The 24,640-nt window shown below is 44.9% G+C and overlaps 1 protein-coding gene across 3 annotated transcripts in view; it reads right to left on the reverse strand.

The window, feature by feature from the left end:
* Window positions 1-24,640, reverse strand: part of DAB2 (DAB adaptor protein 2) — a 267,105-nt gene that overhangs the window by 16,163 nt on the left and 226,302 nt on the right. For 2 of the 3 annotated variants that reach the window (XM_040338682.1, XM_040338692.1), the window contains one exon: window positions 13,735-13,847. The exons of the other annotated variant lie outside the window; for it this stretch is intronic. In XM_040338682.1, the coding sequence (XP_040194616.1) occupies window positions 13,735-13,847 (113 nt within the window). The remainder of the gene's footprint in view (window positions 1-13,734; window positions 13,848-24,640) is intronic. 3 annotated transcript variants of the gene reach the window in all.

Below are 24,640 nucleotides of genomic sequence, written 5' to 3' on the forward strand. Positions count from 1 at the left end.
TTTCAACATCTGTCTTGAAACATCCCATTGGCTATATTACAGAAATAATTTCCTCACATTATCGGTATTTCATGTGGTATTTTAGAAAATCGCGTGTTCGTTTAATTCTCATCGCCCAAAAATGTATGTAAAAGTAAATTTACAAACACTGTCCCACTGGTTATCACTCCCTAAAATATGGTTTCTGTGTTTACAGGTGACAGCTCTGCACTCTTTATGTAATGCAATCCTGGTATTTAATGCCCCTTTAAGACCCTCCTACTGTTTGTGAAATTTGACTGACCACACCCACTATTTGAAGTGATTTGGAGGGTGGGTTTAGGGGTTTTGTGGGGTCCTGTAAAAAACAATGATTAAATGTTTGCTGTTGTTTTTCAACATACAAAAGAAGGTACAGCGCTAATGTAAATGAAATAAAAAGTGAGTGAACCAAATAAAACAAAATATGAAAGATCAAAAAAATCAAAAAAATCTTTTTTCACCCTTGGACATTATATGAATTTCTTATCAATATTTTTTGTTGTTTTTCAATCAAGCCACAGATTTTTTTGATTTTTTTGATCTTTCATATTTTGTTTTATTTGGTTCACTCACTTTTTATTTCATTTACATTAGCGCTGTACCTTCTTTTGTATGTACGTTTTTTTGCTTTGGGTATTATGAGCAATAGGTACTAGCTGCTTTTGTCACTTATCACCATTTAATTATCACGTGTTAGCGCAGTGTTTTCCTTTGGTTTTTCCTAAGGAATTTTTACATTTGTTTTTCAACATAGTCTAGAAAACTAGAAACTGATGTGGTTGCTAAGAGTAAAAAGGCACTACATTCTACCAATCTGTTCTCTTTTCAGATTCAGAACCATTGTGAACAGCTTGTATTGTTTCCCCTTTTCGGTGAATTCAGTAGGAGAACAGACACAAGCTAGCGGTAAGTGCCAATAATAGGTATTGCCAATAACGCTGTGTCTCGGCCTTTCACTGTTTTGGAAGACAAAGTGAGGACATCCATTTGGCAGGAAGTTCCTTTGTCTGTTCCTAGTCATTTATATGAATAAGTGGTCTGAGCGCTAATAAAATACGCATTGTAAGTTAATATTTCAAGGAGGTAAAACTGGGACCTGTCAGGAAGCAATACATATAACAACTGATTTGTGCTATTTTTGTAAGTCAAGCTTACATACCCCTTCAATGTTCTAGAAATAAAATAAATATTTCACAACACATCCTTTCTACATTTACATCATCATCTCATGGGAATCCTAAAAATAAGGGCTTCTATAGCTGCTCTACTCTATTAATGGAGAAAAAGCAAAAGTAAGAATAACCCGCTTCCTACCTGGATGCAGTGAGAATAACCTCATTGTCTGCCTGGCTATAGTGAGAATAGCCTCATTCCTTCCCTTTCTAAAGTGAGAATAACATCATTACCTCCCTGTGTCAGGACTTGTGCCTAGGACTCTGTGTAGGCCAGTCAAGTTCCTCCACCCCAAACTCGCTCATCTATTAGGTAGATTCAGAAAGAGTTAGACCGGCTTATCAGTAGATAAGCCGACCTAACTCAGAATCTACACCGACCTATGTTTAAGTGTATGCTCAAACAGAGATACGCTTAAACATATCTAAGATACGACGGCTTGCGCCGTCCTATCTTAGATTGCAATATTTTGGATAGCCGCTAGGTGGCGCTTCCATTGCGGTCGGCGTAGAATATGTAAATGAGGAGATACGCCGGTTCACGAACGTACGCCCGGCCGACGCAGTACTTTTATGGCGTTTACGTAAGAGATAGGCCGCGTAAAGTTAGAGCTAGGCCCTAGTGGAATAGTAATGTCAAGTATGGCCGCCGTTCCCGCGTCGAAATTCGATTTTTTTACGTTGTTTGCGTAAGTCGTCCGTGAATTGGGATTTACGTCGTTTACGTCCACGTCTAAATCAATAGGCCCGTACGGCGTACTTAGGCGCAATGCACACTGGGAAATGTAGGCGCCCGGCGCATGCACAGTTAGAAAAAACGTAAAAAACTTGAGGTCAAGCGCCATTAACATAAAACAAGCCCCCCTCAAACACATTTGAATTAGGCGCCCTTACGCCCGCCGATTCAGGCTACGCCGATGTAACTTAGCAGGCAAGTACATTGTGAATCATGTACTTGCCTCGCTAATTTACGGCGGCGTAGCTTAAATTCCTTAAGCTATGCCGCCGCAAAGTTACGCGAACGTACCTGAATCTACCTATATGTCTTTATAGACCTTGCTTTGTTCACTGGTGCACAGTCATGTTGAATATACCCTGTGTCATTCCATTTTATTACACATAACTTTATTTCTGAACTTATTTTTATGGTTTCTTTGTATGTATGGATTGCATGGGTTGTTACCAACATGTGGTGAAATGTTCATGTCAATAGCTCCTTTAGAAAAATATTTAGGGAAATCTGTAAGGTGGCCCTTCAGGAGGAAACCTCATTGAGAGATCATTTATTGTGGATAATAGATAATCGGGATAACTTTGCATAATATAACATTATGTACACAATTTATCAGTTTGCAATTATGTGGAGGGATGCTTAATGATACTGTATGTAAAAAATGCTTGTTGTAAAGATATGACACACACATGCACAATCAGTACAAACATTGCCATATTTTTTTATTATGTGTAGTTTCTATATTGTCAGCACCATCTAGTGGCCACCATACATTTTTGTTTCCTGATTGAGATATTTTTGAAAAAAACTAAAACATATTATGGCCACTGAGTAGCACGAACAATATAGGAACTATACATATTGGAGAAAATATAGCAATATTCACCCTGATTGTGCAGATGTTTGTCATATCTGGACATCAAACATTTTATACATATACCTCTTAGCATTAGCACACGTGTCAAACACAAGGCCCACAGGCCGAATCTGGCCTGCCAGGCCATTTCCTGTGGCTCTCACACCCAGGACTTTTTTTTCAGCAGGAATATGGCGGAACTCCATTCCACCACCTCTGTCTCTCACCCTCCACTCTCCGCTCACCACTGTCACTTGTAACCACAGAAGCATTCTGTGTTTACAAGCACAGCTTTCCACTCACAGATCCCTGCCTGTCCTGCACTCATGGTGGGGACAAGGGAGGTGCAGGTGCAGTGAGATGTGTATAGTGTCAGACTTGTACATACCAGACTGGAGAGCCTGATTGAGCAGAGGGAGGTCTCCCTTATGTGTCCGACTCGCGGCCCCTGGTAGTATGGACAGGAGGCACGGGAGTGCGGAGTGGAATGAGAGCCTGGCGGGTAGTTGCAGATGATGAGGCTCTGGATCCAGGTGCAGAGAAGAGGATGTCCGGCTGGACAGGATACAGGCACAGGCAGGTGATGCTGGGCAGAAGCAGAGCGGATGGTCGGGTCACAGGCAGGGTTGGCAACAGGCGGGCAGCGAAGTACAGAGAAGCAGGCAGGTTTAAGGTCAAGGCAAGCCATGGTCCGATGCAGGCGGAAGGCAGGGATAATCCAGTAGACAAGCCGGGGAATCAGGAGACAGGTGTTTAGACAGAAAACAGGAGCAAAGGTCACAGGTAGCTGCAGATCAGACAGCACCGAGCCCAGGTAATCTGACAGTTTAAATAGACAGATTGGCGCCCGCGGATCGAGGCGCACACCAGCGCGCACAGGAACACACAGGTGCGCGCCGCGGCGACCAGCAGGGTGAGCAGCAGGAGGACCTCTCTGACAGTGCCCCCCCTTAAGGGAAGCCTCCGGGTGCCCAATTGAGCCAGCCTTGTAGCATGGGATCTCTTGAAAGCCTGCATAAGTTCTTCCACATGTATACCATCTTCCGGTTCCCAGGAATTGTCTTCTGGTCCATACCCCTCCCATTTAATTAAGTATTGGATTTGGTTGTATCTCCTTCTGCAGTCCAAAATAGCCTCCAACTCAAATTCTTCCTCATTGTCGACTATTATGGGTCCTGGTGGATCGGTACTTCGGCTAGGGAAGGGGTTAGGAACATTCTTCAGCAGCGTGACATGGTAGACTGGATAGACCTTCAGAGAGTCAGGAAAGTCAAGTTCATAAGTCACATTATTAATCTTCCTTTTTACAGAGAAAGGCCTCCTGAATCTAGGGCCCAGTTTCCTGGAAGGGCAGGCCATTTTTCAATTCACAGTGGATAACCATACCTAGTTGACAGGTTCCAGAATAAGTTCTCCTCGCTTCTTTCTGTCGAACATTTTTTTTATTATACTCCTGGGTCTTGGACATGGTTTCCTGTAAAAGTTTATTGTTGGTGAGAAAAAAGTCCATTGTTTCGGAGACTGCAGGAATAGAGCATTTGGGTATGGTACTGGGCAGGAAGGATGGATGAAAGTCATAGTTAGTGAAAAATGGAGTCTGTTTGGTAGCAGAATGCAGAGAATTGTTGTATGCGAACTCGGCAATAGGTATTAAAGAGGCCCAACGGAGGTACTGCTATAAAGTTTGGTTGTTCCTCTCCGTTTGACTAGTTCGCCTGGGGGTGGTAAGCAGACAAGAAGGCCAACTCGATCTCGAGAGAACCACAAAGAGCCTTCCAGAACCTGGAGGTGAACTGGACACCTCGATCAGACACAATGTTGGCTGGAACGCCATGCAACCTCACTATCTCCTTGATGAAAATCTTCGCCGTCTCCATGGCTGAGCGTGTGCCCTTCATAGGCAGAAAGTGGGCTATTTTGGACAGCCTGTCCACTACAACAAAAATAGTGGAAAACCCCTCAGCAAGAGGAAGTTCCACAAAAAAGTCCATCGAGATCATATGCCAAGGTCTTTCTGAAACAGGTAAGGGTTTTAATAGGCCCCAAGCTCTTGACAGGCTGCTCTTGCTCCAGGAACAGGTATTGCATGATTCCACATAGCTCTTTCAGTCATTCAGCAACTGAGGCCACCAGAACGTGCGCTGAATCAATTCAGCCGTCTGGCAAACTTATGGTCATGGCAAAGCTCAAGTACTGCTACCCTCAGATTTTCTGGAACCACAATTTTTCTTTTATGCCACATCAACCCATCTTATGCCCTTACACAGGTATCAGGAAACAAAGTCAATCCAGCAGAGGCTTGTTTAATTCGAGATATGGGATCCCCTTGGAGCAACAAGAAATTCACCAAAGGGATGATAGTGTCTGGGGGTATGGATTTCTCGGAACCGTTGAATATGTGGGAGAGCGCATGCGGCTTGGTATTTTTTGACCCAGGTTTGTATGTAATGTGAAACAGGAATCTTAAGAAAAAGAGTGCCCACCTTGCCTGCTGTGGTTTCAATCGTTTGGCTGTTCTTAGGTACTTTAAGTTCTTATGGTCTGTGTAGACCAAAATGGGATGTGCATCACCCTTAAGTAGGTAGCGCCATTCTTCTAATGCGGCCTTGATGGCCAACAGCTCCCGATCCCCCACATCATATTTTTTTCCCACTGTGGATAATTTACAAGATAAGAAGGCCACTGAGTAAAGAAGAGACTTGGCTCCTTGCCGTTGAGATAGCACTGCCCCTACCGTGATCTCTGAAGCGTCAATCTCGAGAACAAATGGCAAAGCTGGGTCGGGGTGCTTCAAGATGGAGGCAGAGGTGAATAGTTCCTTAAGTCTTTTGAAGGCAGATTGAGCCTCGGGGGACCAAAAGAATTGGGTTCCTTGCTTGGTAAGCTCAGTAAGGGGATCGATTATCGCAGAAAAAACCCTGATTAACTTCAGATAAAAATTGGAAAAACCGTTGAAACGCTGCACCACCTTTTTATCTGTGGGAACAGGCAAATCCAAGATGGCAGAGACCTTCTGAGTGTCCATTTTGATGCCCTTAACAGAGATAATTATTCCCAAGAACTGGATGCATTGCTGTTCAAATTCGCATTTCTCTGGCTTAGCATAAAGTTCATGCTGCCTTAACCGGGTTAGAACACTTCGAACATGCCTGCAGTGGTCATTTACTGGAGGGGAGAAGATCAGAATGTCATCCAGATAAAACTATGACGTACAAATCCAGGTAGTCATGGAAGATGTCGTTGACAAAATGTTGGATTGTGGCTGGTGCATTACACAGCCCGAAAGGCATAACAAGGTACTCGAAGTGCCCGAATCGAGCACAGGAAGCCGTCTTCCATTCATCTCCATCTCTGATACGTATTAAATTATAGGCCCCCCGGAGATCAAGTTTAGTGAAGATAACTGTGGATCCAAATCTTTGGAAAAGTTCAGGCATTAGGGGCAGCGGGTAGCGGTTTTTGATTGTGATTTTATTTAATTCCCGGTAATCGATGCACGGTCGTAGCGAATGGTCTTTTTTTTCAAGAAGTAGAAGTACGAATAAACCCCTTCTTTGGGTTCTCATCGATATAGACCTTCAGCGTGCCCAGCTCCTGCTCAGTTAAAGGGAAGATCCTCCCAAACAGGACTTCAGTTCCAGGTAGTAACTCTATAGGGCAGTCACAAGGTCTATGGGGAGGAAGGGTCTCTGCCCCCTTCTTGCTGAACACATCCAGAAAGTCATGATAGGTCTCAGGAACTAACTGACGAAGTTCAGAGTCAGTGTCAAGGCAAAGAAGTTGTGGGGGACTGACTGAAGTTTGTTGTAAACAATGCTACTGGAAGTAACTGGACAAGAACCTGATCTCCCCCATGGCCCAGACAATACTGGGGTTATGGGCTTGCAGCCAGGGCATCCCCAGGATGATGGGGAACAGAGGTGAGGAGATCGCGTCTAGGCGTAGTAATTCCTGGTGGTGGGTAGCCATGGTGGCCAACAATGGAACAGTTTCCTGTGTAACAGGGCCAGATTTTATAGTGGACCCATCAGCAAGGTGTACCGCAAGTCCCTGGGTTTTAGGCTGGAGAGGAATGTGGAGGTTGGCAGCAAATGATAGGTCAATTAAGCAGCTGCATGCTCGGCAGTCAATGATGATGGAGACTGGGATGGGTGGATCCTTTCCTGATAGCTGCAACATGATGGCGAGAGCAAGATGAGAAGCTGGTTTAGGTAGGACAGATGCACACAAAGAAGAAGTCGGAAAGCACTTACGCAGCTTGGCGGGACAAGTCCTCCCATAGTGCCCAGGTTCTCTGCAGTAAATACAAAGGTTGTGGATCAGCCTGCGCTGTCGTTCTTCCAGGGTGAGGGAAGGACGAAGTAGGCCCAGCTGCATGGGCTCGGGAGAATCAGGAGTCGGGACGACTGGAATCAGAGGAATCTGGCTGGGAGAGCTGGGGACCTTGGGAAGCATCCAGGTGGGTTGAAAGTGGCTGGTGGATCTCTCGTAACGGCATTCCCGTAGGCGTCGGTCTATTTGAATGGACAAGTTAATGAGTTCATCCAGGGTTGGAGGAATACCGACCCGTGCTAATTCGTCTTTGAGAGCATCAGATAAGCCCACCCGAAATTGGTAACGCATCATTTCAATTGGTGTCAGAATCATTTCAATTGGTGTCAGAACTCCACCGTCTGAACTCTGCCACATAACACTGCCTTGTCGTAGTGCAGACTCGGCAGTGGCAGTCTGCTGAGGGTCCTCATAAAGTTGGGACATAGCGGCAAAAAAGGTAGTTAAGTGGTTTAGCGATAGGGCACCCCTGAAACTGCACCTTGTGCACAGCACGTCCCTAAACCCTGCACTCAGTATGTAGGGCACCCCTGAACTGTGCACATAACAGACTTCTGGGGGGGGGGGGCATGGGTTGAATTTCTGCACCTATTCTCTGAGATAAATTTATATAGCCTTACAGATATGTAGCAGAATCTCTAACATCTTCCAGTCTAATGAGAACCTTTGAGGCCACAGACCGCAGACATCCTTCAATATGTAGTGGGTTGTGAGGCATAGTGGGTGCAAAGGTGATAAAAGTCATTGGGCACCAGACAGTTCTTGGATGCAAAAGAGGTTTTATTTCTTTTAACAGTCCTTTTTTATTTTGAAGGGAAAGAGGGTTAGGGCCAGGATACCCTTGAGTAGTTGCAATTTCAATTGGCAGACTCTGAGACTTCAATAGGAGGGCAGCTGTACAGGGAAAGGCCTCAGAAAGGTGCCACTTCTGCACGTGAAATGTGCAGAATTGCTGTCTCTTATGGCAACAGTACTTCACAGTTCCTAACACAAAGTTCAATAGTTCCATCAGCTTTACTACAATGTCCACATGTAGCTCTTCAGCCCCTTGAGCTCCTAGTCTCTCACTGGACTCTCTGAATCCTGTGAGCTCCTCAAGGCTTTTGCGGTGGTATCTTCCTCAAGCGTCACCAATGCTTCTCTGGTGGGTCCCTAGCTTGGCACTCCAGATACCGTTCAAGCTTCACGCCTGCTGACCAGCTCAGTCCCTGGCTTGACACACAAGGCTGCTTTGCATGTGTCACTTCTGCTGGTTAGGTCCCTGACTTGATCAACGCTTGAAGTTTCCCGATTCTCCACCGTGCCTATTCAGTGAGAATGTTGCTCTAGTACTTGCTTCAGTTACTCACTGTGGTCCCTGTTAAAGGTGGTTGGTCCCTTAATGGCGACAGCTTTCCTTCTACCTCCGACCATGACAGGTTCTCTGTTTGGCAGAACCGTCACTTTCGGTTGGACTACAAGCTGTAGTACCAACCCTGCGCTGCCCTCTTACTTCTGGATGGGCCCTCACACAGCCTGACAACCAGATGCCCCCAGGATAGGCCCAATCTCCAGCCTAGCAGCCCAGGGCGTATGACACACGTCCACCCAGACAGCGGTCTGGGTGGCACAGAACATAGATCACCTGACTCCACCCAAATATATAGGTTCTCCCAGCAAGCCAAGGGATTTCTTCCTGATCCCCAGAGAGGCAATCGGATATTCCCCAGACCAACTTTACCTATAAATGTTATTACCCAGTTATATTATGTACATTTAGGAAAGAATCCAGTCTTAAAGCAATCTACTGAGCTAGCCAGAACCACCTCTGCAGGGAGTCTATTCCACATTTTCACAGCTCTTACTGTGAAGAAACCTTTCCGTATTTGGAGGTGAAATCTTTTTTCCTCTAGACGTAAAAAGTGCCCCCTTGTCCTTTGTGTTGACCGTAAAGTGAATAACTCAACACCAAGTTCACTATATGGACCCCTTATATATTTGTAAATGTTCATCATATCCCTCCTTAATATCCTCTTCTCAAGAGTGAATAAATTCAGTTCCTCTAACCTTTCCTCATAGCTGAGCTCCTCCATGCCTCTTATCAGTTTGGTTGCCCTTCTCTGCACTTTTTCCAGTTCCCCAATATCCTTTTGGAAAACTGGGGCCCAAAACTGAACTGCATATTCCAGAAGAGGTCTTACTAATGATTTGTACAGGGGCAAAATGATGTCTCTCTCTCTGGAGTCCATACCTGTCTTAATACAAGAAAGGACTTTGCTCACTTTGCATGCCAATTCTGAGCTTATGATCTACCAAAACCCCTAGATCCTTCTCCATTACGGACCCCCCCAGTTGTACTCCCCCTAGTATGTATGATGCATGCATATTCTTAGTCCCCATGTGCATAACTTTACATTTATCAACATTAAACGTCATCTGCCACATAGTCGCCCAATTAGACAGAGCATTATTCCACTGAATAGCTTGGTGTCATCTGCACAGACAGAAATGTTACTTTTGATCCCATAACCAATATAATTTATAAAGATATTAAAGAGTAAGGGTCCCAATACTGAATGGAAAAAGAAAATATGGACAGCCGCTTTTCAAAAAACCTTGATGGTTATCTTTATTTAAAAAAGGAAAAATGCACTACAAGTCACAGCACACAACACGGGAGTAAAACAGCTGACGCGTTTCGCACTATAAATTAGTGCTTAATCATAGCTTAATACTGAACCTTGGGTACACCACTGATAACCTTAGAGAATATTGTGAGTCATGCCCAGATTGTCAGTTTTCTGTACCATCGCCCCAGTTTTGCAGCCTGCTGGTACCATTAATGTTAATTGAAGTGCCTTTTGAAAAAAATTGGCATGGATCAGTGGTGAAGTCTGCCTGGGGACATCAGCCCATACTGGTGATACTGGACTATGCCACACGGTATCCTGAAGCCATTCCCATGCGTAATACCTCAGCTACGGCTATTACCAAAGAGCATGTCCAGGTATTTAGTCGCATGGGTATTCCAAAAATAAATATTAACGGATCAGGGCATATCATTTATGTTCAGAGTCATGTGTAAGTTGTTGAAAATCTCCCATATCTGTACCTCTGTCTACCACCCCAAAACTGATTGTGTTGTGGAGAGATTTAACAAGACGCTCAAAAATATGTTAAAAAAGGTGGTGGACAAAGATGGGAGAAATTGGGATTTTTTTGTTGCCATACCTCATGTTTTCTATACGAGAAATACCTCAGGCGTCTACAGGTTACTCACCTTTTGAACTACTGTATAGTAGACATCCCAGGGGATTGCTAGATGTTGCAAAAAAAAAAAAATGTGGAAGGGGGAGTCCACGCCCTATAGAAGTGTCATTAACCATTTCTTGCTGATGCAGGATAGAATTGTGGCTGTCATGCCGTTTGTACAGGAACATATGGAGCAAGCTTAGGAGGCCCAGAGAAGGGTTTATAATCAGGGAGCCAAGACCTGGACCTTCAACCCCAGAGATAGAGTGCTGGTACTAGCCCCCACAGTTGAGAGTAAATTCCTAGCAAAGTGGCAAAGTCCCTTTAAAATTATGGAAAGAATAGGGGAAGTAAACTACAAAGTCCACCAGCCAGGAAGAAGGAAACCAGAGCAAAACTATCACGTTAATCTCTTAAAACCTTGGAAGGACAGAGAGACTTTGCTGGCAGTACCGACCCCTTTAAGAATACCCCCCCCCCCCCCCATGACACCTAAAGGTGCTCATAATTGAAATACAGACTTTTTCTCTCACCTGCCCGGACTAACCGTATTTATACAACACAACATAATTACAGAACTGGGGGTTTGTTTAAATGTAAAGTCCTATAGAATACCCATGGCCAGGCAGGAAGCAGTTACAAATGAAGTAAAGAACATGCTAGAGTTAGTAGTGATATAGGAGTCCCACAGTGACTTGTCAAGTTCTATAGTTTTGGCCCCAAAGCCAGATGAAAACATAAGGTTTTGCAGCAATTTCAGAAAGTTGAACAGTGTGTCCAAATTCAATGCCTTAAGTGGACGAGCTTGTTGACAGATTGAGAACTGCCCGGTACACAACAACTTTATATATGATTAAAGGTTATTGGAGTATACTCCTAATGAAATCTGCAAAAAAGAAGATGGCATTCTCTACCCCTGAGGAGTCTTTCCAGTATAAGCGAATGCCTTTTGGTTTGCATGACTCTCCTGCCTCATTCCAGAGTATGATGGATAAAACTTTAAGACCACATCGCCAATATGCAGGTGCCTATCTTGACAATGTAGTCATCCACAGCCCAGATTGGGAGTCTCATTTGCCCCAGGTGCAAGCAGTAGTAGATTTCCTTAGGAAAGCAGGACTTACTGCCAACCCCTGAGAAAGTGTGCCATATGCTTGCTTGGAGGAGGCCAAATACCTTGGATATGTTATTGGTCGAGGGCTGATTAAGCCTCAGATCATTAAGATTGACGAGATTCAAAAGTGGCCTCAACCTATAAATAAACTGCAAGTTTGGGTGTCTCTTGAAATCACAGGATACTTTAGATGTTTTATTTCCAATTTTGCCACCATTGCAGCCCCACTGACAGATCTGACAAAAAGAAGAGGGTCAGTCATGATTAAGTAAAATCCGGAAGGCAGAGAAGGCATTTCAAATTCTGAAGCAAGCTCTTTGTGCACATCCTGTTCTCATGATCCCAGATTTCACAAATGAGTTTGTGGTACAGACAGATGCCTCTGATGTGGGACTAGGTGCTGTCCCAAATCAGAGATGGGGAGGAGCACCTGGTTGTCTACCTTAGCAGAAAGCTTAATAGACATGAGAAAACGATGCCATTGTCAAGAAGGAATGTTTGGCTATCAAATGGACCTTGGAGGCCCTCAAACATTACTTGTTAGGGAGGCAAATTAAACAGTTATGGATCATTCCCCTCTCAAATGCATGTGCGATAACAAGGAGAAAAACAGTCATGTGACAAGGTGGTTCCTTGCTTTACAAGCATTTAATTTTACAGTGGAGGATAGAGCTGTTAAACTTCAGAATAATATCGATGCCCTTTCCTGTGTCCATTGCTTTGTTGGGACAGTTGCTCAGCCGCAGTGGGCTTGTGCAGATGTGGAAGATATGTGACATTATGAAAGGCGAGATGATTGATGGACGCTATGTATCACCTGACATGCGTTCATATGCAGGAAACTAACATGGAATCTGGTCCGGGTTTTCCAGGCCAGCTTGGCAGTATTGGTTCCGTACCAGATTTTAGGTTCCATTGCTGACCAGCAGCAGGTGGTATAAATAAAGCAGGCTGGAGCCAGAGGTTTCCCTTGGCCTGGGACTCGGTAAGCCAAACCTGAGAGAGCTATTGATGTGAAACTTGCTTTGTAAGAGAAAGAAAAATGTTTGCATTATCTTTGTTTTGTGGGTGACTGGGAGAAGCCCTTTACCTGTGAGATAGGGATCAATTCGATTTAGTTAGTTCCTGGATGGCAAGGATTCATTTTCTGTTTTGTTTGATTTCCATGCAACCTTTTAAATAAAACTGGTTACAAGTGAGGCCCCGTACACACGTCCGAGAAACTCGACGGGCAAAACACATCGTTTTGCTCGTCGAGTTCCTTGTGAAGCCGCCGAGGATCTCGGCGAGCCAAGTTTCCTCATTGACTAACGAGGAAATCGAGAACATGTTCTCTATTTGGCCAGACGAGACCCTCGTCGGTTTCCACGGCCGAAAGTGTACAGACGACCGTGTTTCTCGGCAGAATACGGCTCCGATCGAGTTTCTGGCTGAATTCTGCCGAGAAACTCGGTCGTGTGTACGGAGCCTCAGACTTTTTTCCTAGTGAAGGTGATCTCCAATTGAGCTAACCCCCACAACACACACGCACATGTTTTACCTTTCATTTCTATTATAAACTGAGTGGGTTGTTTTACAACATGAAGGTTCACATATGCTTTAAGGCATTTATTACATCTCCAGAGGGAGCCTTAAATTGGAAATTCAAAACACTAACTATGCTTAAATCTTCTCCCACTTCCGTTCTAAGCCTATTCTATGTACCTTGTGAAAGATCTGTATACTTACCTATTCTGAGGACGCTCCGGCTCAGTCACATGATCAGGCCTCAGCGTCAGCTTCAGCGTAAAGGAGGGACAGCGTTCAACGGATGCTCCATGGTAAGCCTATGGGTGATGTCATCGTCCAGGCTCTGCAGCCGTTGTCCGCAATCTCTTTTCTACACTGAAGACGATGCCGAGTTCCGATCATGTAACCAGGCCAGAGCGCCCTCAGAACGGGTAAGTATACAGATCTTTCTTTAACAGGGTAGATAGATTAGACTTAGAATTTGTCTGGGAATAGATTTAAATATACTTGACGTTTGACTGAACTTTTACTTTAAGGCTCCCTCTGGAGATGTAATGAAGCATATGTGAACCCTCACCTGGTAAAACAACCCATTTAGTTTAAAATAGAAATGAAAAGCAATATTATCTTCAGCAAAGAAATTTTACAACTTGTAGTTACTATTTTCAGCAGAGGAGGAAAGTAGGTTCAGTGAAATTTTGAACTTTAGATCTATTTTAATACTATGTCCTTACTCCATACTGTACAAAACTAGACTGTTACTTACAGAGTTTTGTAATGGAGCACCAAAGGAGTCTGATCCAAATGGGTTTTCGAACAACCCTTCGCTGGGTTTGGTCACTGGCAGTGTTTGCACTCGTGGGGCTGGCTTTGGTGGCTCTGTCAGTCAAATAAACAGTTGCATTATTAACATCACAAAATTGAACATACTGATATATCCAAAAACATAATTTTTTCTCTTTAAGAAAAGAACAATATACGCTTTCACCAATAACACCAAAATACCAGGTTTATAAGAAGGTGTCATTTTTAAGGTTAGATGGACTTGTCATCCTTGATGATAAAGAAAGGCAGAACAAGTTATTAATATTACCTTTGTTCTGTGTAACCCCCAACCCTTTTTTCACTTTGTTACCCAGTATTTGACTTACATAACTTTAGGGTTTAGCCCTCTTCCTAGAACTAAGTCCTGCTCACCATGAACACCTTAGTGACCGTTAAGTTTACATTCACTGGACAACAAAATAGGTAGAGGAGTGGAGTTTAGTCCCAAAGTGAGGGAAGGTCAGCCCTTAGAGACAGGGCCAGATTAAAGCGGGGGTTCACCCTTAGAGGGCACTTTTCCCCCTTAGATTCCTGCTCGTTATTACTAGGGGAATCGGCTATTTATTTTAAAATATGTGCAGTACTTACCCGTTTACGAGACGCATCCTCTCCGTCGCTTCCGGGTATGGGCTTCGGGAATGGGCGTTCCTTCTTGATTGACAGGTTTCCGAGAGGCTTCCGACGGTCGCATCCATCGCGTCACGATTTTCCGAAAGAAGCCGAACGTCGGTGCGCAGGCGCAGTATAGAGCCGCACCGACGTTCGGCTTCTTTCGGCTACGAGTGACGCGATGGATGCGACCGTCGGAAGCCTCTCGGAAGACTGTCAATCAAGAAGGAACGCCCGCTCCCGAAGACCCATACCCGGAAGCGACGGAAGAAGATGCAGCTCGAAAACGGGTAAGTACTGCTCATATTTTAATATAAATAGCCGATTCCCCTAGACCGAACGAGCAGGAAGCTAAGGGGAGATTTTTATTTTATTTTTAAATGGGTGAACTCCCGCTTTAAGAACATCATGGGCCTGGTGCTGAGGATTTTGGTGGGGCCTTTTAGGCTGCATTCACATCTCCGCGACAAGTAACGCCGTGTACGCGGCGTATTTTGCCACGAATAGTGTAACTTGTTTTTTTACAAATCCTTCCTATTGCTTTGTATGGCCGAACGCCACTGCCGCCTGAAAAAAAGGGTCCGGGACTTTTTTTTCATGCCGCAGGTGTACGGCGTCTATGAGATGTGAACCATCTCATAGACAGCAATGGGAATTCTCCCCTCCAGCGGCACGAGCGGCCGGCGTCGGGCATTTTGTCGCAGAGGTGTGAATGGGGTGTAATAAATAATAAATAAATGCGTGGGAATGACATGAACGCAGCCCAGCCAAGGCAATTGACCAAAGGCACAGAACCCAGAAGGAAGACCGGGTGAAGATGGAAGTGTCCAGGCCCCGCCTGATTCATCGCAGCACTGGAGGGCTCAGTCTGAAAATTGAAGTGTACACTAATGTGCTAATATGCTGTGCATACTTGTACGTTGTGGCATAACCTACCCCAGGGCCTCTAAAAAGTAGTAATGTCAGGAAAGTTTACTACCGCTTTATTATCACAGGATCCCAGGAGCCTCTCATGGGGCCCCCTACTGACCTGGTGGACGGTGGCCCTTGGGCAGTGCCTAAGTGCACAGTTGCCAACATTTAAAAAATATTTTCAGGGCCACTTTTTTATATAAGTGCTATATTTAGAGTAGCTGAGATCCCCGATGTTCCTCTATACATCATAGTAGTAATCACAAAATTAAATGAGTACTAATAATGGGGCAGAACAAATATGAGAACTGAGATTTCCTTTAGTTGAACTAACAAAAGTGTGTCCATTCTAGAGCTGGTAACATTGAGGATATTCAGTATAATTTTAAAGAACTGTTTTTGTGGGTAAGCGACATAGGGGAGGAGTATGGACGGTATATAAGTGGGAAGTATGTGCAGGTGAGGGAGAGGAATGTGGAGGGTCTAACAGTGGGCACTATGTACAGGAGAGGAGTACAAAGGGTATGGAAAAAAGCACTATGTACAGGAGAGGAGTGTGAAGGATATGACATGGGCAGTATGTACAGGAAGAGTGAGGGGGTATGACAGAGGGTAGTACATACCAGAGAGAAGTGTGGAGGGTAAGATGGGGCAGTATGTACAGGAGAGGAGTGTGGAGGGTATGACAGTGGGCAGTATGTACAGGAGAGGAATGTAGACGGTATGATAGTGGGCTCTGTGTATAGGAGAGGAGTGTGGAGGGTATGACAGTGGGCACTATGTATAGGAGAGGAGTGTGGAGGGTATGACAGTGAGCAGTATGTACAGGAGAGGAGTGTGGAGGGTGCGACAGTGGGCACTAAGTACAGGAGAGAAGTGTATGACAGCAGGCACTATGTACAGGAGAGGAGTGTGAAGGGTATGACAGTGGGCACTATGTATAGGAGAGGAGTGTGGAGGGTATGACAGTGGGCACTATGTACAGGAGAGGAGTGTGTAGGGTATGACAGTGGGCACTATGTATAGGAGAGAAGTGTGGAGAGTATGACAGTGGGCACTCTGTACAGGAGAGGAGTGTGGAGAGTATGACAGGGAGCACTATGTATAGGAGAGGAGTGTGGAGGGTATGACAGTGAGCAGTATGTACAGGAGAGGAGTGTGGAGGGTGCGACAGTGGGCACTAAGTACAGGAGAGAAGTGTATGACAGCAGGCACTATGTACAGGAGAGGAGTGTGAAGGGTATGACAGTGGGCGCTATGTATAGGAGAGGAGTGTGGAGGGTATGACAGTGGGCACTATGTACAGGAGAGGAGTGTGTAGGGTATGACAGTGGGTACTATGTATAGGAGAGAAGTGTGGAGAGTATGACAGTGGGCAGTATGTACAGGAGAGGAGTGTGGAGAGTATGACAGTGAGCACTATGTACAGGAGTGGAAGGATATTTAGGGACTGAGTAGTGGTTAAGCGGGTCATACATGGATTGAAATTACGCCAATTATGCAGAGACCAGCCATAGTCAATCTATGTATGGGCTAGCTGGTTTTACACAAGTCAATCTATTAATCAACTTGAGTACAACCAGCCTGTTTTTTTTTTCTTAAAACAATCAGTGCTGCCAGCTAAAGTTAGCAACACTGATCATTGTACGCACTGGCAGAACACAATAACACTGCAGGAGTGATTCCCCCATCCACAGGTCAGCAGGTGAGAGGGTGTGTGGGGACAGGCTGGGGAGAGATACTAGTCAGTGGCTGGGTAGGCACTGGTAGTATCAGAGCCAGATACACACAGGTTACATACGCCACGATCGTTAGAGCGAGAACAATAATTCTAGTACTAGACTTCCTCTGTAACTCTAAACATGTAACCTAAAAAAATGTAAAGCATCGCTTAGGATACCAAAAAAAATTGTGCTAACTTAACTAACTAACTGTTTTTTTAATGAATGAAACATTTTTTTCCAAAAAAACATGTTTGAAAAATTGCTGCGCAAATACCGTGCTAGAGCTGCACAATTAATCGTTAAAAAAATCGTGATCTCGATTCAACCCCCCTGACGATCTTCAATGCAGAGTTTGCTGATTCTTTCATATAACAAGTGGAGAGACTTTCAGCTGTCAAAAGAAAATATCTGGGCAGTCTGCCAAGTTTTTAACAGGAAACATTGTAACTGACACTTCCTTCTTAGATCAAAGGGATAAACTTCTGTGTGTAAAGAACAAATCTGGGCAGTCTGCGAAGTTTGTAAACAAAATGAAACATTGTAACTAACTAACATTGTAACTAAATTTATCCACTTAAAGTCCAACACTTGTTTCTTAAGTTAAAAAGCAATATTATTTGCTAGAAAATTACTTGGAACTGCCAAACATTATATATATTTTAGCAGAGACTCTAGGGAATACAATGGCTATTGCTGCAATATTTTATGTCACACTGCATTTTCCCACTTCAATGAATAATAAAAACCATAAAAACAAAACAGTGAAGTTAGCCCATTTTTTTTTGTTTGTTTTAATGTGAAAGATGATGTTACGCCGCAACAATCGTGAGAGAATCGTGATCTATCTTCTAAGCAAAAAAATTGCAATTCTCATTTTAGCCAGAATCGTGCAGCTCTGTACCCTTCAACATAAAAAGTGCAAAGACCACCATAGAGTAATTTTCTAGCAAAAAACAAATGATGATTTTTACATGTAGTAGAGAAGTGTCAGAATTGGCCTGGGTGGCAAGGGGTTAATTACCATGAGTAATATACAAATAATTATTATAAGCACTGTGATCCTATCAGTCTGCTGCAGTGTGTCAGCTTGTATTTATATTGGCCGCTCTGAATGTAGCTTCTGACAGGCTGTGCAAGCAGGCCCGTATCTCCGGAACCATAAATGATAGCCGTCCCATATTTTAACCAGTTGTGGGGTAGCTCTTCCCATGCCTACCCACAAATGTGGGGTTTCTGTGACCTCTGGTCATCGAGCTACAACCCCCCAAATTCGATCTTAAAAAAAAAATTCTAAAAAAAAAAAAAGTTATATTTTTTTTTTTTTTTTTTTTGGGCAAATGGGCCTATCTTGAGAAAGGGGCCTGGAGCTGCAGCTCCACCAGCCCCATTGTTAATCCGGCCCTGCTTAGAGATAATGTGAAGCCAAGATCAGAGGGACATACAAAGAAGTTTTTTTCTGTCTTTAGGGCTTAGCACATTTCTCAGAGTGAACTCTTATCCACCCCCATAAGTACCTAACTGGTCAGTAAAGCTGGGTACACACTCTAAGATTTTTTTCCTTCAACCCAGCAGACTGAAAGAAAAAACAACTCATCGTCATACTAACACAAGCAATGAAAGTGCAGAGACTTCCCTCACTGTGCTGTTGTATTCTGACAGGGGGACTTTCCCCTGCTAGAACACACTCATTAGCACTCTCAGCTGATCAGATGCTGGTTTTCTAGCATGCACGTTCAAAAGAAGCTGAGTTTTGGCCTGTGTGTACCCAGCTTAAGTGTACAATAAATGGACAAGAAGACAGTAAGTGGATGGGGTTTAGTCCCAAGTCAGAAAAGCTCAGCAGCTAGAGACAATATAAAACCAAGGGCACCCAAAGAGACGCTTGGGTATCTTTAGGGCATAGCCCTTTTCCTAGACCTAAGCCTTGCCCACTACCACCATAAACATCTTGGCCCAGATTCACGTAGCACTTACGCCGACGTATCTTGAAATACGCCGCGTAAGTGCACATATGCGCCGTCGTATCTATGTGCCTGACTCTGAAAGCAAGATACGCCTGTAAATAGGCTTCATCTGACCGACGTAAGTTTCCTACGCCGTCGTATCGTGGGCGCATATTTACGCTGGCCGCAAGGGGCGCTCCCATTGATTTATGATTCGAATATGCAAATGAGTGAGATACGCCGATTCACAAACGTACTTGCGCCCGGCGCATTAATATACGCGGTTTACTTAAGTCGTACGTCCGGCGTAAAGTTACGACTCATATAGCAGGTGTAAGTCAGCAGCCTCAATGCAAATGGCTGCACCAGGGAACACAGCCGTAGTTTTTTACGTTGTTTACGTAGTACGTGAATAGGGATGGGCGTAGGTTACATTCACGTCATAGGCAGTGATTCGACGTACCTTAGGCGTTCGTTCCGACGTGATTCTGAGCATGCGCACTGGGATATGTCCATGAGCTGGCGCATGCGCCGTTCGTTATTCGTATCTTGATGGCGCTCGGCCCATCATTTACATGGGGTCACGCCTCATTAGCATGGCTCACGCCCACTGCCACTTACGACGAGTTACGCCGAGGGAACCCAGCGTAGCTTTGGGAGAAAGTGCTTTGTGAATACTGTGCTCGCCGCCCTGCGCTACGTCGGCGTAGCGTATATTCGATGCGCTACGCCGGCATAACAATGCGCTGCTGTATGTGAATCCGGGCCCTTATTGGCCAGTAATTGTTGGTGGAGTTTAGTCCTAAAGTCGGGGAAGCCCAGTCCCTAGAGACAATTTAAACCACGATCACAAGAGCACACAAAGCTCTTGGGAATCGTTATTGCATATCCTTACTTCTAGTGCTAAGCCCTGACCAATACCATTATGAGCACCTTAGTGGCCAGTAAGGGTGCACTAATTGGACTTAATCTGTGCAGTGGGGTTTAGTCTGAAAGTAAGGAAAGTCCAGCCCCTAGAGACAAAGTAAAGCCAAGATCAGTGGGACACACAAAAAATTGTTTGGGTATCTTTGGTTACTTGATGTGATGAAATTATATTTTGTTCCAGGAGAGCAAAGTGACATAGATGATTGGAGCTGTCCTTTAGACATATCAGGTGTTACTGCAGGCATGGACCTTAGTTTAAACAGGGACACATTCTTGTGCATTGTCTGCTTGCTGATGTGGGGCTTGCATTAACCCTCAAATGCCTGAAGGCTAGCTATTTGCATTGCAACACAAGAAAAATTGGTACAGAGAGAAATATGGAGGCTTCCATTGCTGACCTTTCTCTAAAAATACTAGTTCCTAGTTCAATACTTTCTGAATGACTGACCCTGAACAGACACACTAAATAGAAAAGTCAGAAAGAAGTCATAACACCTGATTTAAATATATTTGTTTAGGTGGGGGTAGCAGAGAGGCTTAGCGACATAGGAGGGACCAGGGTGCTATTGGATCCCATGGTGCTCCTTCTGAGTCATTTGGGTGAGGTTGAGGGAGATAGGTATACTAAGCTATGTATTACATTCTCACTGTTTTATGCTAGGAAGGAGATACTGCTACGGTGGAAGTCGTGGGACCCCCCACCCTTGGCTCCTGGAGGAAGGCGGTGGACTCGGCTTTGCCCCTTTACAAACTCACGTATGAGAGTAGGCAGTGCCCTGCTAAGTATGATAAGGTCTGGTCGGCTTGGGTGGATGCGCGGGGGTGGGGGGCCAGGGGGGGTGGGGGACTAGAGTTGAACCCCCCTCGCCCGGCATGGGGGCCGTTGCCCCCCCTCTCTCCCGGGGCGCCGCCAACTTCGATCGGCTGCTGAGTTATTTACACGTTCTGGTTGGATATATGAGGATTTGGCGCAGGGGCGACGGTCATTTGCCCTAGTGTACTCTGAGGAGGACTCTAGTTGGGTCTGCGCCGGGTAGTTTATGGTTGGGGTGTGCTGGGGTGGGAGAGCTATGAACTTGCACCTCGTTTGTTTACTTTACTTTTATTATTTCCCCTTTTTTTGATTTTCCTTTGTTTTATAATCTGCAAACGCTGAAATTGCTTGTTTCTGACTGTCACCGTTTCTATGCAAATCTGATTGTCGACTAATGCATATCTTGTAATGCTGTTTTGTTAATAAAAACATCTTTCTGTTAAAAAAATATATATATATTTGTTTAGGGTCAATGGTTCAGAAAGTACTGAACTGGATTGTAAGTGACAATTGTAATAATAGTGGCAATCACTTCTGTTGCATTAGATCATAAGCATAAAAAAAAACACACACATACTCACCTCCCTGCTGCAGTATTGGTCTGATGCTGCAGCTGTGCCGCCAGCTCCAAGGCCGAGAACTTAGCAATCACATGACCTCTGAACGCTCAGTTATCAGTCAGCTCTGAGCAGAGAGCGGTGAATGTTAGTCACCACTTTCTGCTCTGCCGCAGCAGAGCACACTGGAGCGCTATGCTGGAGAGGGGGGTGGGTGCAGATGGGGAGAGCAGGAGCCAGTTGTTAATATGCAACAGGGTGGATCCCCACAATATGTTCAAGATCCTTCCAGAGCATGGGTTGGGTCTGTGAAATTAGCCGACAGCGAACTTTAGCCCACTGTTGGCTGATTCTGGGTTACAGGAGAGCACAAGTAAGTGCACCACAAGAGAACTATGATCAAAAAAAGCTTTTGCCACAGCTGGGCAAAAAAAAAAAAAACACCTCTCCAGCCACGCAGAGAACACTTCACATTAACTAAGAAAATGCAAATTGTTCTGTGAATGATGCTGTATAAGAGACATCCTGTGTTCACCAAACAGCAAAGCAGTCACTCGGCATGGGACCTGGAAGCCAGTGCAGATCACTGTAGTACGATCCCGACCACAATGATTTCCAGCTTTCCAGGGTATCTTTCAGATGGACCAATGTGTAGCACTGTGTCTTAAATAGGGGCTACTACCCGCATACAGATTTGCTTTCTGGTTGTCAGCCCAGACTTATTTGTAGTTTAGTTTTTCACTTGGTTTTCCCTTAAACTCAGTGGAGCTGTGATTTCTCACTGCTGCCAGTAGGTGTCATTTGTGCCACTGCCAATAGTATGGTATTTTGCAACAGGACTGAGTTTTCCTTCAGCCAACCCAGGAGGAAGTGCATGCCACGGGTACATGCTGGAGGAGGATATAAATGTTTAGGACAGGCATGGTAATTTTTCTCTTCCTGCAGGGTGCAGACTGGGGAGGTGGTGCTCCAAGACTGAACTATGCTATTAGGCCAATAGCCTGCGTGGGACCTAACATGTGCAATAGACCTGAAGTGGCCCTGAAACTTTCCTGCCAGTCAAAGGAGGGCACTAGAATCAAGTTCCAGGAGAATGATTTTGCTGGAGAAAGCCAGGATGAAGGCTGGTTTCTCAGACAGGTCTGGTAAAGTGCCTTGGGGGCGCACAGAGCCTAGGAAACAGAGATAAGTCTATAAACCAGCTAGGATGCTGCCCACAGTGTTGTCAGGTCAGCTTAAAGGTTCTGACACTGTGAAGCTGGGACATGGATCTGGATAAATCTGTAAGGGATCTGCTTGGGTGTCTGGGACCCCTAACCCTCACCTGTGTGTTGTCCAAAAAAATTTCTAAAATATAGACAAGTGACTGACACTCAGTGGGCCAGATTCACATAGAAAAACGGCGGCATAACGTATCGTAGATACGTTACACCGCCGCAATTTGTCATCGCAAGTGCCTGATTCACCAAGCACTTGCGATGAAAACCTACGCCGGCGGCCTCCGGCGCAAGGCGGGCCAATTCAAATGGGCGTGTGCCATTTAAATTAGGTGCGCTCCCGCGCCGGACCTACCGCGCATGCTCCATTTCCGAACTCTCGCCGTGCTTTGCGCGAAGTGACGTAATTTTTTCGAACGGCGACACGCGTAGCGTAATTCCGTATTACCGGACGGCTTACGCAAACAACGTTATTTTTGAATACTTTATACAGCAATACGATTGCTGTGTAAAGTTAAGGCACCAAAAAAAACGACTAACTTTGCGAAGGGAAACTAGACTAGCGGCGACGTAGCGAACGCGAAAAACCGTCGGGAATCGCAGTAACTCCTAATTTGCATACCCGACGCTGGTTTACGACGCGAACTCCCCCCAGCCGTGGCCGCGGTATTACATATTAAGATCCGACAGTGTAAAACAATTACACCTGTCGGATCTTATGGCTATCTATGCGTAACTGATTCTATGAATCAGTCGCATAGATAGAAACAGGGATACGACGGCGTATCAGGAGAAACGCCGTTGTATCCCTTTTGTGAATCTGGCCCAGTGTTCTTTCTGTACCCCTTCTTAGCCATAGACTCAGCCCGGGAGAGAAATGTTGGCTAACCCGTGTCTCTGGAGGTGCCAACATGCCTCTGAGTTCAGGAAATTGCTACAAATGTAACCATGCAAAAATATCTATACCTAAAGTTTGACAGAATGTTACTGCAATTTGCATGATATACAGAGTTATGTATAGTGAATGTGATTTTCCGCAAGGGCCATACACACAGGCCGAAAATTAGGCAGCATCGGCAGGTTCAATAGGAACCGTCCAACATTTGGCCTGTGTGGAAGGAGAATGATCGAAAAAGGTCTGATGATCAGCACCCGATCGGCTCTCTCAGCAAATGGCTGTACTCTAGTGGGGGAGGACATCCCCCTGTCAGAACACAATAGCACAGCAGCGGAGGTTATTGTACTAACATCGGATAGTAAGTACATCAGCTCTCCCTGAGCTCTTCAGGTTTTTTTTTCATTCAGTCCGCTGGGTTGAATAAAAAAAATCACAGCCTTTTAAAACACATGGACCTGGAAGATTCTCCACCAGAGAATATATAAGGGCTCTGGGTATAAGTGGCGGTAAAGTGAGTAAACAATGGTGGGAAATAACAACTGATCATCTGTGACCTTTTCCAATCATGGTGGGTATACCCTGGAAGGAGTCTTTAGGGACTGGGTTCCATAGCATTGGGAAATGGCCCTGGACTTGCATAGCACCCTGTGGCTGACACCTTGCACCAAGTGGCAAGGTGAACACGCATGCAGGATCCAGTGGCCAAAGCAACATTACAGGCCATCCCTATTCAAGGTTTTAATGAGCCGGGGCTGATTGAGCTACACTGCTTCTAGGCTGGCAGTAGAAGAAAGTGAGGACTTGATTGAAGAATCCAATGATAAAATAATAAAGAAAAATAAACGTATTAAAGGGTGAATTTCTCCATGAAGGAAAAAGGGTCCATCACCTTTAAACATTAGCACAAAACTGAGGAGGACCCACAGAGTGGTTATAGGAGAGACACCCTCGGAAAGTGTCCTCTAAAGCTCTGCCAGTGTCTAATTACCTGAAGGCACATGCCAGTGGTGTATAAATACTCTGCCTGTGTCCTGTACTGTATGATTTGTTTAGAAAGGTCACTGCCAATATATCTAGACAGACACTTACTACAACGGCACAATTTGCTACAATTTCCTATAAAGGCACAATTTGTATGTGCGCTCATCTGACTTTTGAAGGTAAAGTACATTTTCATAGATGCTAGCCTATTCATGGATTGTTAGGCCTTGTACACACGAGAGGATTTCCGCTGGAAACGGTCCGC

The sequence above is a fragment of the Rana temporaria genome, chromosome 1, assembly GCF_905171775.1.
Source record: "Rana temporaria chromosome 1, aRanTem1.1, whole genome shotgun sequence".
Classification (NCBI taxonomy): domain Eukaryota; kingdom Metazoa; phylum Chordata; class Amphibia; order Anura; family Ranidae; genus Rana; species Rana temporaria.